Below are 19,962 nucleotides of genomic sequence, written 5' to 3' on the forward strand. Positions count from 1 at the left end.
GAGAACAGCTGAGATTATTCATCCACAATACGAGGTTAGTCATTAATATACTGCAACAACATTGGAATAGCGCAGCTGCCAGAGAATTCAATATTAATGAATCAATGTCAAAGTGGAGGAAGCGCAGTTTTTGGCTTTCCCCATATTTCAAAAGTGCTTCACCTCTTTGCTGTGACTGTCGCCCATCATAATTTGCAGATGATAATGGTTGTAGCCGCTGCAATGCTTTCGACCAGAACAGGCGCCGCTTGATGACGTCATCAACATACGCTATCGTGATAGAGCGGTATAGTCAAAATCTCTATCGTTGGCCAAATTTATATCATTTCTATTGTATATCGTTTATATCGCCCACCCCAAATTTCCATCTTGATTATCTTGTTTTAATAATTGCAGGAAGCTAGACTTGTATTTAAATAAAAATCTGATTCACTGCACAGCCCTGTTAGGCTTAAAAATATGGTTCTAGGAAGTCTGCTTGTGCATTCATTCAGACTGGAGCTGGCCATCCATGTGCAAAACGAGAATCAGGTCTTCCATTTTCCAGTCCAAAGGAAAATGAATCATGTTCCGAGTAACACAAGCGGATACACATTGCACTGGAAATGTCTTGACATGAGAATGTGATCAATATTTTCCTGGAAGTGCATAAATTCGGCAACACAGAGTAGGTCCAGCACGATGTGGCAATGAATAAGAGACAGGTCACTTTACACATTCAAAAGAAAGCTTTAATTAGAAAGTTATATACACACTGTAAAATTAAATTAAACTTTATACAAATATTAAATTACTATCTTCACACCCACTGCCATGTACAGAGGAAAAACCAAAGCTGAAAGCATTGAAACAAACAAAAATCCAGATGTTTTTCTAACTGGGAAGCAACACTGTACAACAGTGCTTCTGAATGCAAATGAATTAAATTTTTTCCCCTTTACCATAATTTTTTTTAATGCCCTGTAACAAAAGAGAAAGCCAAGGGCAAATAAAACATAGGTGCTTAAAGGATCACCATCATCATCATCATCATCATCATCACAGTAGCTGGAAAAGCTAGGGGAGGACAGAGAAGGATGGACATTCATTTAGTCGTGTCCACAACAAAAGTAAACTCATTGATACATATACAGACAGTTTTATGCATAGAATAGAAAAGAATAGAGTAAGGCCATTGGGAAAACAGAACATGTTGCAGTATTGTGGCGCAACCAATGCAGAGGCTTAAGATTATACATCAAAAAAAGAAAAAACATTTACAAGTCTAAGGCAACATCTGTTTGCATTAATAATGTAGCCATTGACGTGACAAACGAATGTCAAAATAAAACTGAGAATAGAAATTCAGACAGGTTGCTGTGTTATTGTATTTTTTTCCCAGGCAGTTAAGGTTATAAAGTAGCTCTGAGGATCCATCCCAGTCATGCTGTTGTCAGGGTGACCAGCTCAACCCCCTAAGCTTTTCAAGTGGCAACGAAAACAGAGGATGACTTCTAACAGAATAACAAGATTCTCTCTTAAGCTTGCACTTGGCATTCGAGGGGTGAGTGAGTACATGTGACAGGGTGCTGTATATATTTATATTTATAACAAAACTCTTATTTAATTCACTGCAACCAGTTGCAGTTTGTGTCAATAATGCACAAAAGTGGAGAGTCCTTAGTTCAGTGTGAAGATGAGCATGAGCCAGTTCCTCTGAGGAGGCCCGTGTTTTACAGCCATTCAGCAGAACATAATAACTATTCTAGCTTGAGAGCGAATGAATAATACACACATTGTGTTGTGGACTCGACGCCCGAAGTGAAGCTGGTTTGTTCATGTGACTTATTCAATGCTGGGAGGGATGTTTTCCTATGGTGACTGACAGGGACATTGTGAAGCCAGCCTCGGATCAGAAGGGAGGCAAATCAGGAAATGGCTGTATCAAGGCCTAACCAATAAGAGGACATGTTCTCTGTGGCCTCGCTGGCACATAAACATACACGCACAGACACGCACTCAAAATCAAGCAACTTAAAGCAAACCGAGCCACACGCCACGCAATAAATACGATGGGAAGAAATTAAATTTGGCTCATGTGCCCAATCACCTTGTTTAACAACAACAACAACAATAACAGCTCACTCTTAAGCTCAGATAAAATGTTGCATTTTGTTTTTCTTTCCCTGTACAGCTAAGATGTGTAGCGAAGTTGTGGATCCAAAACACCAATTAATCCCACTCATTTGAGAGAAGGAGCAGCTTCCAGATGCCGGGTGCAGCGAGCAAAAGAACAAAAAAAAAAAAAGAAGAAACAGATCTTTTTATAGTTGTGATTTGGTGAAGTGGTTGTCACTCCTACTTATCCACACGTTAGACGCCAACTGGATGCACAGATAAGCAGACAGTCAGAGAGGAGGCTTCATGCTTCATTCAGAATAGGCCGCCGTGCCGTGACAGCAAACAACTGAAAACCACATGCAGCATTCACAAGGAACTCAGGCATCACTCACAACTTTTCAAGTATGGCGGGAAGACTGAGTGCCGACAGCATCAGGAGCGAAAATCACACTTTTTTTTCCTTTTCTTCTTGTTCTTTTTTTTTTGTATCCACAGTTGTGTCAGATGCAGCTGGCGTGTCTCGATTGTTGTAGCCTTCTCTGAAGAAGCCTCTTTTAGCAATGTTAATATAGAGAAATACATCTGGGTAGAGGCAAGTGTATGGTAATACATAGCCTATAGTACACAACCTTGACTCAGGTATGTTTTTTACTCATATACACAGGATCTACAGGATTTAACTTAAACTGGCACCACTCTGCTTGTCTGGCTCATCTTTAGTCTGATCCAGCAGGTGGGTCCTGTGGTGCTCCGTAATTGCCTTACAGTGCAATATGGGTATTGGTTGTCAGCTTTGCTCTGCATGTCTAGCAATGGCAGAAGAGGCTGTGATAGGGAAAGGGCACAGTTCTAGTCTTTTCTCTGCTGGCTGCAGTGGGGCAGGATCAGGGAAGAAGGTTGACAGCCACAGTCAGTTCTGGCCAGCAGCGTGAGAAAGGGAAAGAGGGGCTCTGCTGCTGATGCTGATAGCAGGCCAGCAGGCTTCATGCTTCCTTCAACAGGGGAATATCTGCAGGAGAGGAGAAGAGTCATATGACAAATGACCAATACCTTTAGGGTCATTCTTAGTGCAGTCCTCAACCCATCACACTTAAAATACATTACATCAAAGTTTATATTGAGTTTTATTCATTTGTCATTTTTGATCTTGTCTACTCTTGCCCTTGATATGCACTTTACATGTTCTATGGAAAATAAAATCCATGTACATATTACACAGGTGTCACACTGGCTACTTTTTAATGCTATCCTCTATAAAAACAAAAAAACAAACAAAAAAGGGAAAAAAATCAGTTATTTAAATTTACAAACTTAATCCAATGCAGAGTGGTTGAGTTTTTAATCTAAAGTGCTCCTCTGTCTTTATTCAGAATCTTAGCTGTAACTCAGTCTATGGAATATATATGAACACAGTTAGACCAATGCAGCTACAACTTAAAAATCAGAGAAAAATGAGCAGACTGCATTGTCTTACCATCACAAAAATCATCTGTTGAGGTGACAGAAAGCAGGCTGTGCTGGTCGCTGCTGTCAGAGTCTCTACGGAGAGGTAGGGGACCTGCGCATGCACCCCCAGGGTGCTCTGTAATCCATGATGATGAAGAGGAGGAAGAGGGAGCCTGGTGAACCAACACCGTCTCTGCATGACGGCGGGAGGAGAAGGATGAAGAGGAGGTGGATGGGAGACAGAAGTCTAAGTCTCTGTGGTGGCGGGTTCTCCTGGAGCTTTGACCTCCTGTGGCTCCCTGAGGAAGCCCCTCAGAGAGCACAATAGGAACTCTAGACTCTGGAGGGACTGGAGGCGGCGGTGAAGAAGGAGGAGGAAGAGAACCGGAAGGGCCACATGGTCCACTGCTTCCATATACTGCCTCTTCATAGGAGGGCAGGGTCACCTGTACACCCTCCACCATGATGGAGCTGGCTTGGCCCGACACACCCTGCTCCCTCCTGATAAACAGACATGAAGAAAGAATGAAAAGTGTGAACCAGGTGAATCACCAAACCAAGTCCATGTTCAAGCTGAAACCACAGCTGGTTAGTTACGCAGATGGCAGTAACTCATAACATAGGTTATGTTTCATTACTAAGGAATTCAAGAAATGCTAACCTGCGCAACTAGTCAAACATAAACTTTTTATGATTCGAGCCAACCAAAACGTCTGAATGATGGGTGTGTCACAGAAAGATTGTGTTCATTTATGGCACAAAGGTTAAGCTTCCGAAAGTTTCCATGTAAGACTGATATGATATATATATTTTCAACAAACAAAACACAAACAGAGCCACACAGAGGCTGAAAAGTCTTTACCGGGCTGTAAAATGTGACTAAATCTAAAGCCTGATGTCATTTCAAGTAATCACACTTTACTGGCCAATTTTATTGATGTTTTCGGAGGAGCAACTTCCCTGAAACCAGCTTTACAATGGAGTCCATTAAGAAGAGATGAGCAACTATGTTTTGCAACAAGGATATGAACACAATTTATTCAATTGTCTTAGAAAATACCCTCTAAAATGTTACATAAGGTCCTGAAATTTATGAAACCACAACTAAAAATGCCTTCAGTCGATTGAGAAACTACACGACTGCGTAGAAGCGGCGTTTTTGTTATCAGCAACATATCCAACTAATTTTTTATCGTGAAGTATTTGCTGGTGTGAGACTGCAGCAAAGTTTATGTGTCTTACCTGTTGTGATGAATAGACTTGAGCTTTGGTTGTACAAGAACAAACAGCACCACTAAAAGCAGGACGAATGCCACAGAGCCGGCTGTGATTATCACAATAGACAGAGCAGGTGTACCCAGTGGAGAACTCGGTTCCTTCTCTGAGAGGACAAAACAAGACGTAGAGGAAGTGAGAATGTGATCTGCTGATTTTAACATATCTGCAACTGGTTATGCATGCTCATGAAGAGAGCTATAACAGCTAACAGAGATTAGCTGAGATGGCAGACCTTCTGTGAGTCGGCAGCTAATCTGCATGGGACGGTCCCACTCGCCATTCCGACAGGTGAGGAACTTGTACTCTCCCTTCAGAGCGTAACCCTCGGCGCAGAAGTACTCGATGACGGTGCCTTCAATCAGAGGGCTGCAGTGAGTCGGATGACAACGGTAGCCCCCGTTTTCTGGTTGGGTAGGGAGTGAACATACTGGAGAGAGAGACAGGCAATAGAGATTTTATGTTTGTTGTTGAAAATGTGTTCACTGTTATTTACTACATGTGTACTTATTTAATTCCTTTGGCTTGAGTTCTCAGAATTAAGCTAAATTTTCTAAAGAGGTCTGACACTTCAGATCTGGTACAGCCATGTCTCTTATGAGCACGTGATCAATGTTAGAAGTAATAAAAGTCGCCTTATAGGGAAGACATTAAGAGTAAATAAACTATAAAATACAAATATGTATGACAGCAATACAAATATCCATACACATCCTCCCAGCCCTGCCTACATAAGTGCATACGCAATATTAAAAAATAATTTGCGCGTTTTATCAGCATAAAGAAAAGTGCCTTTCTTATGTGCAAAATCAGCTAAAAATGTGGATTTTGACCACAAAATTGACAGTACGCTACTTGAAGTCGCATTAAAAACACTAAATTGCATTGCTTGTCTGCTTTATCACAGGTATATTTGCATGTTTGAAGCTTATTTACCATTGTTTTTGATGCAGCGTAGCAGTTGTTGGGACCAGGTTCCAGAAGTGGTACACACGATGGATCTGGATCCAGACTCGGCAATGTATCCAGACTCGCAGCCATACACTAACACAGTGCCAGGTGGGAAAGAGCCCCGGTTGGATTCAGTCTGGTTCAGCAGGTATCCGTGCTGCACACCAGGTGGGTGCTGACAACCTGAAGATACAAAAACAAGTCAAAGAAATAATTATTAGTGGGCTGCTTAAGTTGTCAGTGGAGAACCTCTTCTGAGCAAGACGTAAACAGGATCTGAGAACTCTTCCCCTCACTTACTTAGGGAACTGCCAGCTGCAGGCCAGCATCCAATTTGGGATCTTGATCCATATAAAGCGATTATAAATTATGTAACTAAATGAAGCTGAAACTCCTTCTGGAAATGATGTACATCTTAAGGATCAATTCATGTAGAATTTTCCAATTTATAGGGCTTACAAGGAAACAGGAAGTGTTTGACTGAGAAGTTGCTGGGTTATCTGAAGAATAATTTACCATTATTGTGCCAAATTTATGAATTAAACAGTTTGTGTTCTGTCCGACTCCATCAAAGTTTAACAGGGACCCATTTTCCGTTGACTAAAATTTTAGTGGTAGATTAATGCTGCTGGAATATAGTGCTGTCCTTTCATTACTCTGACATAAACTGCATCTTGGTCTCCCCTGCAGGCGACTGCCACAGGGTCAAACAACTTTTCAGAGGGAGCCTCTGTCAAATTGACAGGTTGAGCTTATAATTAAAGCTCTGTGGTATTGTTACTTGAAACTAGGCTGCTTTTACAACAGCAAGAGAGAAGCACTGTATCAACATGACAAGTTAGGTGGAGACAGCCGTGCTGTGCATCTTAGAGAATACCTCAAGAGCCTACAGTGGATTAAAATGTCACAAGGAGCTTCATACAGATCTAATTTCTCTTGATTATTTGCTGTTCATTAAACCGTTTTCAGCCCACGCTAACATTGGTTCTATCTGTCTGGCAGAGAGACAGAGTCTTTAGCGAGGCTCATTTGCTCCGTGCTAATGACAGACTTGAAGCTCTAAGCCAGCCAATAAACACAAGATGAGTCAGAAGACCTAAAGTTAATCGAGCTTTGATCCACCTTCCTGTGCTCCATATATCACACATACATACTGCAGTGACACGGCAACTGCTCTTTGCGTCTTGTGCGTGTTAGAGTGAATTTGTGCTGCACTCCCACTGCCATGTTAATACATGCAGGCAACAAGAGCTGGTACTGGCGAGAGCAGAGCCTGTAAATCCAGCCGATCTGACATCAACATTGCAACACCTGTGTAAATTGAGACAGCAGGAGACTGACTTTGCTTTCGGTATAACTGAAAAAAGATATGCGGATCATACACATACATTTTTATTACCACCCATGTGACCCATTTGGAGGGAGGTCGGGTATTTTTCCAATAAACACTTAAACCCCTTTGGGCAATAATGTATAAATTAATTTTGTCATAATAAGTGAAGGATTTTTTTTTGTCTTTTAATCCGTACATCATATTTGTCTGATTTATTGATTTGAATTATACACTGTGTTGTGGCTTTTTTTTACTAACAAGTAAAATTAAACACTCAACACAAAAACATTAATAATGCCATCAGCGCTAATGACCATATGGCTCATTATTTAATCCCTGGTCTGAGTACTTATAAAATCATATTAGCCAAGGTCTAATGCAGTGCTTTATCACTTGCTTGACATAAACAAACACACCAACACCACAAACAGGCACTTTGTCTTGCCTCTTGTGTGTGTGTGTGTGTGTGTATAGAGATTGAAAGAGAGACTATTTCCACAGCAGTGCCTCGAACATCCTGTAATCTCCGTAGAGAAATGCCGCTCTAAGCTGGCAGCACAAGATTAAATGCAAACACTCTAAATGTGCGAGTGCCTACTCATACACAACAAACATGCGCACGCGCACACACACACACACACACACACACACACACACACACACACACACACACACACACACACACACACACACAAAGTCAACACCCAGAAACAAGGCACACCCTGAGCTCGTGGGTGTGTGTGTTTGGGTGTTTTGAGCAGAACAAAACATGCAGTTACCATAACATTATTGTATGTATATTCTAAAATTATAAGTACAGTTTTAGATATAAAATTGAAGATAATGAGGTTGACATTAAACCCTCTTTACTTTCAAATCATCTAATTTTATCAGCAGAAGCTAGCAATTATTTTTCATTATGGCTTAAGCTCAAGATAACATTGTTATTATCTTGAATAACTAACTATTTAGAACATAGCACCCTGAAAAATGCTGATTAAAGTTTCCCAAAAGGACAGATGATATCACCAGATTAGCAGCTGCACCCTGTCAAGTCTCCAAAAGTCAAAGATGATGTAAGACAAAGAAACACACAAATGTTTCACATTTGGTTTTACTGAAACCTCTCATTTGGTTTTAATATAATTGCTCCTACATTCATTTTCTTGATTGCTTAGTTTTTTAATCAAATACTAATTATGCTCTAGTTAGCTTCTATAGTACACAGATTTAATACAGAACACACATCTCAAAATGTAATTAGATGATCCATCCTGAATCTCAAGTTCAAAAACATGATTACAGCAGCTACCTAAATTAAAATCTACAATCCAAACAGACACAAACATGTTGGCTTTGATAGGCAGGATCTGTAAAGAGATATTTAAAGAGCTGCCTTAATGTACTGAAAGAGATTACCAGTAATAATCAGACCCTAACAATGAGCTGGAGTTTCCTTACAAGAAATGCCAAGCTTTGTGTGTTAAAGTAGTATCAAGTGTTCACACTCACACACAGTCACGCTTTCTCCTACACATACAAACACTGTCTGCACTTATTTCAGGATGCCATTTGACACCATGACTCGGTCCCTGAACTGCTTGTGGGTGATTAAAGGACCTCTGAGTAAAGGATGGTAGTAACGGAGGTGGTAAGGTGATGAATTAATGACCCTGGGCTGAAAGGCAGCAGGGAACAAAAAAAAGGCCTGAGGGGGCATTTTGGGGCAACAGCCTTTAGCCACTGTTTTGATCTTTTGTGGTGCACTGCAAGGTAGTCAATAGCAGTGCAGAAGACAGATCAGTGGTAATTGCATTCATCCTTTTGTTCTTTTGAATGTTTTCTTATCTGCAGGACTGCTTCAGATACAAATGCATCTGAATATGCATCTGCATATTAATGTAAGTTGAGTTAATGCTATTCTTCAACAAATGCAGATTTAAAAAAAAAGATGCACTATGCCAATACCTTAAACCTATTACAACAAAGGCTTCCTCTGTTCTCTCTCTTTATTCTATAGTAATGAGTTCAGACTGCATACTGTATTTAAATGTGCTGCTTGATAAAAAATAATGAGCCGAAAAACACAGAAGAGACCAGAGAATGAGTTTAATCTGGCTTTATCTCAAATCATGTATAATACTTGTGAGTGAAGAATGAGAGGCTCGCTCTTCTTGTAACTTTAAGCACATACACTTTTGTTTATGTTGTTGGTAAGTCAACAAGGCTCCTGCATGATCATGGTGTTAGCTGACAGGGCAGTAAGAAACTGTTCCAATGACAGGCTTAGATTGTTCAGGTCACACAGTTTACTGAAGTCAGGCCAGTCTGAATGAACCCCGTAGGCAATGAAATGCATGGCAATGTGGGAACTTCTGCTCCATTAAGAAGCCCAGCAAGCTAAGTGCTTTCAGTCAAGGCAGGAAAAACCTGAACTGCATATGAGCTCTGTGAGAGTTCCATTATTGGAGTTTTCATTTGCATCTGCTACACCAAGACTAGCATTCACAAAGAAAATCAGTGACAAGCCTTTGCTTGTCACGACAGAAACAGCCCAGAATATTTTTACAAACTGCAGAGGAACACAGTGTGGTTCCCTGTACTATTGTAAGGATGATTTAAACAGCATCAGATACCTCTATTATCTACCCAGATTGAACAACACAAGTAAGAATTTGTGGAAAAGACTGTAAATGTATCTTTTTTTCAATATGTCAGCTTTGGTCTCAGGAAGGTTCTCGTATAAAGCTTAAGACAAAACTATTAAAACGGTGCTATGAAATTACTTAGCTGTTCAAGTGATAATAAAAGTAATTCTGTGTTGCATTATAGTGCTAACATGGACTCAGGTATGGGTAAAATACACATGCACACACACGCACTTTTTCCCTTACTGGATCCTTTGGGAATAGAGAAACTCAAATGGATGACAGCTTAAAAAGTGAAAATGATGAAAAAGATCTGGAAAATAAAGAAACGTCAAAAGGAAGTGGAGCAGTGAAGAAATTTGACTTAAACCCATACCCTCATGGGACTGTACTTGTCAAAACTAGTTTGAGCCTACCTGAGGGTCAAATATATAATTATATTCAACTGCAAAAAGAGCACAGATGGGGAAAAGAAGTACTTCTGAAAATTACCAAAGAAGATAGAGGTGACGTTTAGAAGCGGTAAAGAAAATAACGAGAAGCAGTAAAATCATAAAATACTGACAGGAATATGCACTCATCATGAGATAAACAGAACAGGAGGAGAAGGGAGGAAGAGCGAGAGAAGGAAGAGCGCAGAAATACGTCATTACCGTGGAACATGATGGCTCTGAGCAATCACAATCCACAATGAGACATGTTGCGGCAGGTAAGTGTCAACTAACAGTCATAAGTGTGAGGGAGAGGCTCTGCACTACAGCAATGGGGAGATGAGTCTTCAGTTCATACCACACCATGGATCGGACAAGCAAAAACGGATAGAGGCTGTTAAAGGAAAGAATAAACACTCGTTTGGTGCCCAGAGATGGTGCAGTGGTAAAGATAATGTATAACCTTGCTGTTTCCCCCTTTTCCATCAGCCTCTCAGCCTAAATTGAATACTAGCTTTGAAAGCACACACTAGGAAAAATGATTAAAGCACTAAGCAATGCCAGAGTGGATTTCAGCACACCACGTTTTGTGCTTATGAAGAAGGGAATGAGTCACAGTTAAACACAAGCTGTTCTCTCGCTGGTCTGATGTTAAGAGTTTGCTCAAGAGAGCAGGTTTTTGAGAAATGTCGAAAAACAACAATGACTAAAGGAGAGTCACAAGTGCCTTGTAGAAGCCAGTGGAAGGAACAAGTGTAAAAAGCACACTTATAGAATTTCAAAAAAAAATAATACATTTGTACAAATACATTTGTGTTTAAGGATGTGGCCAACAGATTATCCCCTTGCCTTCATTATCCACTGAAGACCCCAGCAGTATTATGCTCCAACATTTACCATATTGAGTTAAATAAAACAAACATGTGAAAAGGTTAAAATATTAGAATAAATCTAAGAACGCAGTTGTAAGCTGACGAAAGAGCTTAGTTGCTAAAAGGTTGGGGAAACACAGGGCACCCATGAGGCTGAATGCTAATCCCAACATTCAGCGCCTTAAGGCTATGCTCTAGGAGACTAAGACCACGGGGGGCGTTAATATCGCCTGCCTTGCTCTAAAGTGTCGGACGGGCTGTGAATATCTCCCTTTTCCCATCTGTTACTGATGGTAGTCAGTCTGCTAAGAGCTGGAGGGGGTGGGGAATGGATTGAGGAAAACAGAAGTGGGAAAAAGGGTTTGAGCCCTCTTTGCCCCAGCAAATTAAATTTCTAATTATCCTCCATTACAAGCTGGGTGTGCTCTAAAGCAAATCAGATACTGATGACTTCTGTAGCCAACTGTCTGGTTGTTCTATGCAACAATGGGCCATAAAAGAGGGTGTGTTTTCCAGTGGGCATGTTTAAGTGTGTCAGGGAGCGAGGGAATTTGTGTGCATGGATATATGCTATGGGGGGGGGGGGGGGGGGGGGGGTGCATTGGATTAAGCTCAAAACCGAGGGGATGATGATGCTCTCTTTGGCTGTGTAAATATGTTTTTGTTCATTTTTCGGCCTCCCTCCAAGTCCTCTGTTGTTGTTGTTTCTGACGACGTTGCTGTCATTTTTGGGATGGGTGTTTTTTTGTTTTTTGCCACGTTCCCCTGTCTCTCCTGCTAATCCGTGGGATTTTTAGCCAAGCTGTTGTTATTAGAGTACAGTACAGTACACCAGAGCCTGTGTTGAGGGTAGCATTGGAAAGAATTAGTGGTCTCGCCAACTCATTTCTACCATTGGTAAAATCTGTTATGATTCATTTTAAATATCCAAAAAGAATAAAAAATTGACAGTGTGGTCATTGTGAAAGGTCTACCAAAAGTAAAAATATTACTAAAATGATTACTGACAGAAAACTGGTCAGTAAAAGTTTTGACTTTACCAAATTTGGTATTTGTAAAAGATTTTTCCTGGTTTATAATGGACCTCATAAACATGACTGGTCTGCACATAATTACATCAATTGGTCTAGGGTGCCTTACGCAACAGAAGTCTGTGTATTTTCCTGGCATTTTTGGCCATTTGCTAATCAAATGTATTCCATGCTTTAGTAAATTAAACTCCACTTAAAAAGGTCAAAAAATTTTCAGCGTCTTGGTTATTTTCATCTGGTGGGAGGATAACACATCTTTAGTGGTTTCCACATGTTGGGAAAAACCCTATTATTGTGAAGTCATGACAGTGAAAGCATTTCATAATTTGGTCATGTAGGCACGAAACTAGAAGTTATTAGATGAGTCATTGCTTCTGCATAATGTGACACAACATCCTATGTGTAATACTTATTCTTTCACACACATTCAAGCAAAGCAGAGAGACATCTCACACAGTATACAGTGACACAACGAGTACGCCGACCTAGGTGGGTGATATGTAACATCCGATGCTTGTTATGTGAGCGACAGATAATAGCAGTGTCCTGTTGTACTAAAAACCCTGATACACTGAAACACACAGTCCTACTCAAATCATACTCCACTTAGAATATGTAAAGGCTGGGCTTAAAGAGAAAGAAAGAGCACAAAAAATGAAAAAGAAAAAATATTGGAAATGAAACTAAAGAAAAAAATATTTAAAAAAAAAAACAGTGAACTTCTATTACTGTAGCATTGGAATAAATTTCAAACACAGCTGAAATCTAAAAGCATGAAACACATTTTTTAAGGTGCTGCTGATCAATGTCTTGAGCTTTAACTGGAAGATGGAAGAACATAAGAAAGGAGGGAGGTGGAGGATGAAGAAAAGGGAGGTGATGTTGCCTTTATACAATAGCCTGAGTACTCACAAATACAAGCAGTCTACTCACTATGTAAGCAGAGGTTGCAGGTATATCACAAGGTGTCTTGCACATACATTTTATCCCTGTGGTGAGAGCTGTCCAAGCTAACATTTGTCCAGAACTAGATCAGTTTTCCTCGCCTCAAAGGCTTTGATTGTGTTTATAGTAACGAGCGTTGCTATTGTTAGCTCGAGAAAACTGTGAGTTGCAGCGCTGTCTATTTGTTTCCCTCTGAAGAGACTCCAGCTCCACTATAATCAACGACAGCATCATCTTCACTACTTCTGTTATCAACCTTATTGTCGATAAAAACTAAAGCTACTTTGGCTGAATCTCATAACACACGCGCACGTCTATTTTTAGCTGGTGGCCAATCCTAAGTTGGATAAGGGGTTGGATGTGTAAATATCAATCAGAATCTGAATTTTTACTCCCTATGTATAAACACAGCTTCCCCCGACCCCCATCCCCTGATCCAGCATCAGTCAGGCTATACTTGTTTTTCTCCAAGGCCAACCACTATTGGTTATCTACACTGCTGCCAAAGCCAACGTTGTCATTTGTAGGGTAAACAGGAAACTTGCCAGAAAACATGAGTCAAACAGCTGCCAGCCTCCAAAGGAGCATTTTGCAGAAAACTTAGCCATCCAGTCGCCACTTATCTTCCTGCAGCTGCACCCCAGAGCAACTAACCCACGCTGCATCGCCTCTAAGCAGGTAGAGGCATCCTCCCCCTCCCCCTCCACACCCATTACCCCCCTGCTGTTGCAATGCATTTAGCAAGCCACGTGTGCTGCCAATACATCCCATTGTTCCTGCTCATTGAGGGATGGGGCACAGTGACAGATTTAAGCAGCGTGCCTCTGAATAGGGCAACAGACAACTTTGCATCTAAAGGGTTAAATATGCATGAGAGGCCAAGGCGACTAAGGGTAAGGGCAAGGGGGAGTACCCCTATTGTGTGACCTCAACATACAGACACACACTCACTCTCAGCCTCCATGTAACAGATGGGAGGATGTTAGAGGAGGCGAATAGTGAGCTCCCCCTTCGCTCTGCTGTTACCCTCATTGCTGAGGACAGCTGGGAGGCAGACATTCCTTCTTCTCAGCTTTCAGAGGAAAACAAAAGAGTGTGTGGGACCCCTTCTACATACACGTGCATGTGTTCAGGCACACACACACACACACACACACACACACACACACACACACACACACACACCCCCCCCCCCCTAACCAAAGCAGTGTCAGTGCAACTGTGGGTTGATCATATTTCAACAGTGTGAGCTTAACAGCCTGAAGAGGTATGAATGCTGAGCCTGGAACATTTGTTGAAGGTGAAAGTCAGGGTGAAATCACCAACCCTGCTCACCAGAGCTGGCATGCTGGTGTTTTAATAGTAGCAGAGCCACTGCTGAGAGCAGTGTACGAGATATAATAGCAAAGAAATGTTATATAAAACTCGTGCTCGTGACATAAGCTCAATCTGCAGCTGGCTGCTCTTTTCTGGCCAACTCATCCTTTCAGTCCTGCGTGAGCTGTTTCATTAACAGGTTCACTGCAAAAGCACAGGACACAAGTTTATTACAGACAACACACTGGCTAGAGCTAGAGATGTCCAACATATGGCCAAAGGGTTCAGTGTATTCCACTGAACAGCTTTGTAATCTGAGACATACTGACAAAACTGCACTTATTTTTATTAAGAGATTTCAGGGTGTTTTGTGAATGAATGGCTCATTAAATCTCAGTGGTTTCACAAGTAACTTATACATCTTTTCAATGAAAGGAAGGGATTTTTTAATGCACTCATTTTACTTGTCTGGCTCCTCTGAGATCAAATTGCACCGTGTTGACCCATGAACTGAAATGAGTTTGACACCTCTGGGCTAGAGGGAAAGCACGAATAAATGGAGCAGTCGTACTGCAGAGCACTGGAAGACTTAGCAAGAACAATAAATGTTTACTTCTGTTATGTCAACATCGGGTAATACAGGATTATGGTATCCTATACCTGTCAAAAAGAGAAAGGCAGGGAATACAGAAACAATGTTACCCACACTCAGACAATGCAGTCACTGTTGCAGCCTCGCTTTTACCACCAACGTAATGAAGTCCAACTGGACGAAGACAGAGCAACTGCTTGAGCAAGTCACCGAGAGGGTGGACAAATGGCATCAAGCATGAGTGTGTGTCACCTCTTAACACTTGCAGCCTGCTCTGCTGATAGAAGTGGTATGCTGTTTCTTGTCCATGTGTGCCTCACATTTTTTGTAACAGTTGGCCCATATACTTAACATACTTAGCTGACAATACACCGTTTCATGTTTCTTCAGCATAAAACCTTAAACTGTTACCAAACACTCTTAATAACAAGCTAAGAACGTCAAAGGATGTCTGTGGCAAATCTAAGAAGAAACACTGCAAGTCTGTTTACTCTGCTGTAACGATCAGTTAATTTTCTCATAAGGTTTCCCGGGGAACAATCCAGACACTTTCCGATAGACTATTTACTGTAAAGCCTGATCCATTTATACCCTTTGTTTGTTCTGTGTATAGCATAGGCAACCTTATCTCCTAATCAGAGATACAACTGTTACAAAGAAACAGCAGCCAGCACTTTAAATTCACATATTAGCAAGCAATGAATTGTGTTCAGTATGTCAGAGGCTAACTATTTCAGAAACTGCATACACATCAGGGGCAATATAAACTTGATAATGACATCTCCACTTACTGTCAGTCCTACTGAATAGAGTAATAAAGCAAAGATGTTCCTGCCTGTATTCAACACAGACAAAAATGATTCACGACCAAAAAATTCCAGGCTCGTATGAAACAGCGATAAATACAAAATGATTCCAGTCTCGTCTTTAGTTTTAAATTGATTTCTTTGGCCAAACATCCCTGATGGAAAACACTGAATATAAAATGATGTATTTCTAAGAATATAGAAACATAATAGCTTGAAAAAAGGGTAAAAACAAAACAACAGAGTTTCAAGCGAGAAACGCAGGTTGATTTTATTATTAGTAAGTGGTCCAGAAAGAGAAGGAGAGATAACTATTGTATCATCATAAGGCAATTACAAAGTACAGTTTATACTGCTGGGTAGACCTAAAACATAGCCATTTATGGACATGAACGGCTATGTTATAAAACTCAAAGCCTGAATGGCCCTGCGGCCAGGAGGGCAACTTTACCCACACTACATTTTAGCACTGTGAATGAGAGCACAAAGAGGAAGCACAAAACAATGAACAACAAATAAGTCATTTACAAACAATAGAATAATTGTTCATATTTAGAAGTTAGCCAAGCCTCCAGTCATTAAGAGTGTCACAAGTTTCTAGTTATTTTTAAATGTGCCAAATACATTATCAAAACTAAATTGTGGGACTCCAGCGCAGCGACATAAACAACTAGTAGTAATAACTTCAGCCTACAAATGCAAGCCCCAGCTGTTCAATTTAAACATATTTAGCAAATTCATTGCATGAAAATGAAGAGCCAAAAAAACACATAATTTCTAAATCTAAGTGTGCTGGCTCACACTTTGTCAGACAAAATAAGCACTTTAAAAGACATTTCTTGACTCTGATAGATGGAAGACACCTATACAAATAGATATGCAAATACAAAAATATGATATTCAGGATATACACAAGCCGGCTTCCTGTAAATGCTAACACAATTATCCAAATGGATTCCAGGGTAGCATAAACAAACACTTTCACCATTTGGCTGCTGTTTGTCACAGAGAGCTGTTTACAAATTACGTAATAAGCACAGAGGGCATTAGAGTGGACCTAAGCCAACTGGCCACGAAATATCTCAACACTCCAACTAATGGGCTGTTTAAAGTTTGAGCGATGAGACAAGACAAAAGAAAAGAAGGAAAAAGAAACACGAAATAATGAGAAATAGACAGGAAATGCTGATTGGTAATTGGGACATTCTCCTGAGACCACAGCCAAGTTTCGTACAATGCATTCACTGCAAAGTCAGTAGCCGTGTCAAGAGGGTGAGACTAAGGGGATGTGCTTTATGTGAGAACCCATCTCAGGCCTGCAAAACAGTAAACACAAATAATACTGAAGCGTTTTCAATACTGAAAGCATGTGCAAAATCAAGCGATGGTATTTCTCTGATTTCTCTATGCAAGAACATCAGATAAGAGTCTCTTTAACCAACTGCATTTCAGTTGGTTAAAGAGAAACAGCTGTACAGCACCTCCACCCATGACAACAAGCGGTACACATGCAGCAGGATAGCACATGTACAGCCCAGCCCTTCCCCTTGGCTCAATAACAGTAAATCTGTCAGACAAATTTTATCTTGCTTTCCATTTTTTCTGCATGAGAGTGACTGTATTTGAGCAGCCAATATGCACTTTGGAGAAGTTATTTAGTTATTAAACCAGTTGATTTTTTAAAATGAAAGCTGGAGATTAAGGAAGAGTTGCAGTAAAGCTGAAGTAACAGTTAGGGTAACAGTTAGGGTTTGTGTGGCGAGGCAGTGCATTATTCTCCCATTTTCACTGCCTCGGCACAGCTCCACATGTTGAGGCTTGAACATACACTGCACATATCTACAATGTACTTCACTTTTGCAGTTTTGGCTGAAACATGATAGGTACCATTAAAAGAGGTACTGCTGAGGTAAAAGGACAAAAACATTTCTGTATAGCCAAGTATCTTTCTATGTTTTGGAGTTGTAGCCGCTGTTCTGCTTCATGGTAAAAGCTTTCAAATGGCGATGCGTTGGAAGGCCTCATTGACACGCAACAACAGGAAGTGCAGCTTTATTTGCCAACAGTGTCAGAGATCAACTGAGCTACAAAGCAAGATAACATTGTTTTTCCAATTATATTATGGGGGTTGGTCAAATCAGCAGAAAGCTGATCATTGGCCCCTATCACTAAAACCAAATTCCTGAACTTTTCTCGACGTTAACTCAGTGTCAGATTGTGCACACTGTAAAGTCATTGCATATATTCAAGGCAAGCTAGAGTTTCCGTTCCTCCATTAAGCTAGGATCTTGATGAGATAAAGGTCATTATCAAACATGTAGTGCAAGGCTCCATGCAGATGTGTAAAGACTCAGTGTACCGGTTTGTACTGTCTGCTGCTGTCCAAGTCAACAACAGAACAGATAAGTTGTCTTAGTCCAGTGAAAGCTAATCTGGTCAGCTTCGTTCCCTAAACCATGTAGAGTATTTGTAGTAGTGATAACACTTTTGCAGCAATGCTTGATCCTGCCGACATTTTCATGAGATTAAGTGTGAGTTCCATTTTACCCTTCCATACTGCTACACAGAAAACCATTCACGATGCACGATGCACCCACGTCATGTGCGCTCATGACGATTGCTCACAGTTTGAAACAGCTTGGATGTCTCAACCATTGGCAGATTCAGCATATGTGTGTGGGATGCTCGGAGCCTTATGTGTGAGCTGATGAACTTGTTTGAACAGGATGTTGCTGTTGACTAACGGTGTGATACAAAAAAAAGGAGGGAAAAAAAACCCAGCCCACACCATTTCAGTATGCCTGAAAAACACACATCAAAGTTAAGGCGAGACAGGAGGGAAAAAAGACAAGGCAGAAAAAAAAGGAGACTGAACTTCGATAGAAAAAAAAGAGTCAACGACAGAAAGAGATTAACATAAAGGTGTGGCAGCTTGACAATGCAAAGTCCAAAAAAAAAACAACAACAAACAAACAAAAAAAACATGAAACAGAAAACAGAAATTCACAAAGGTAGGCAAAAACATTGGGAGTTAATGCACGTTAAGAAAAATTGAGTGAATAAATGACAAAAAGAAAAAAGCAGAAGCAAAAGCAACACAAGACAGGAGACTGGGGGATATATTTAGCAGCTCATTAGTCAGAGATGTCCTCTACTCAGCAGGCTGGTCCCTCAGATGAGGCCCTTTGGAAATCATTATGACTGCCTGCTGCTTCAGACAACCACACACATCTCACTGGAAAACAATTTACAAACCGCCTCTCCTCTCCACAGCCTTAATGTTGCTTCAAAATGATTCTCAGTTTTTGAAAAGAGGCCCAAAACCAAAGCTTTAAACAACAAAGCGGCATGTTTTAATCATGATAACTGCATAGATTTTAACACAACACACACTACATCAGCCTGAGGTGTAACCAGTAAGAATGAGGTTATGTTATAAAAGCAGCTTTGTGTACATTTTGTACATTATCATTTTGTACATTACTGGTGGTGCGCTTGTACCACTACTTCCTTGTTTGACATTCATTAACCTTTATGATGAAACATCTGTCAATGGCAAAGGACTAGTCAAGCATCTTAAGGACAGGACAATATACATGTTAACCAAAAACTGCACCAAAATCAATGGGAAGAAAATTTAAAATACAGATAAACACTAAAGAAAAAAATGTAAATCATACATTGTGACAAGCTTAGTGGCAAAAAGCTGGGAGGCAGCACTGTGTAGCTAACAATAATCCTGGCCATCTGGGATGTGTACCAGTAATGGAACTGTCTGGTCAACACTTTAAAGTGAATGAGATAGTCTTGCATCACCTGTCCACACTGCAGCATCTGTTTTCATGAAGTATTTCTTTGTCTGGTGAGGCATTTAAAGTTTCCCCTTAGGGCTTGATTGGTTGGTAGAGCTGTTAAATGACACAAGATGAGAGCAGAGATTGATGGCTCAAGTGATAAACACACAGGTAATGAAAGAGAAAGGCTGCTGCATTCGACCAGACTGCTGCTAATGGGTTCCAGTCTCACCTGGCTAATGGCTGGCTTTACACATAGAGGAAGAGAGAGAAGGAGAGCGAGAGAAGAAGAGAGACATCATATAAAAAAAAGGCTCTAGTGTGTTCTACACACAGTCACATACACACACAGACTTGAGTTAGCAGTTCTAATTGCTGAGTGGTGATCTAGGGGAGGTGCAGCTTGCTGTGATTTGGGCTA

At 40.7% G+C, this 19,962-nt stretch overlaps 1 protein-coding gene across 1 annotated transcript in view; it reads right to left on the minus strand.

The window, feature by feature from the left end:
• Positions 1–705: 705 nt before the first annotated feature.
• The window catches only part of susd6 (sushi domain containing 6), a 31,274-nt gene continuing 12,017 nt past the window's right edge, over positions 706–19,962 (minus strand). Inside the window, exons 3-7 of the mRNA XM_026143175.1 lie at positions 5,758–5,955; positions 5,057–5,251; positions 4,789–4,927; positions 3,575–4,047; positions 706–3,109 (exon numbers count right to left, since the gene is read on the minus strand). Coding sequence (XP_025998960.1) covers positions 3,084–3,109; positions 3,575–4,047; positions 4,789–4,927; positions 5,057–5,251; positions 5,758–5,955 — 1,031 coding nt within the window. The 3' untranslated portion in view covers positions 706–3,083. The remainder of the gene's footprint in view (positions 3,110–3,574; positions 4,048–4,788; positions 4,928–5,056; positions 5,252–5,757; positions 5,956–19,962) is intronic.

Source organism: Astatotilapia calliptera, chromosome 15 (genome assembly GCF_900246225.1).
Source record: "Astatotilapia calliptera chromosome 15, fAstCal1.2, whole genome shotgun sequence".
Taxonomy (NCBI): Eukaryota; Metazoa; Chordata; class Actinopteri; order Cichliformes; family Cichlidae; genus Astatotilapia; species Astatotilapia calliptera.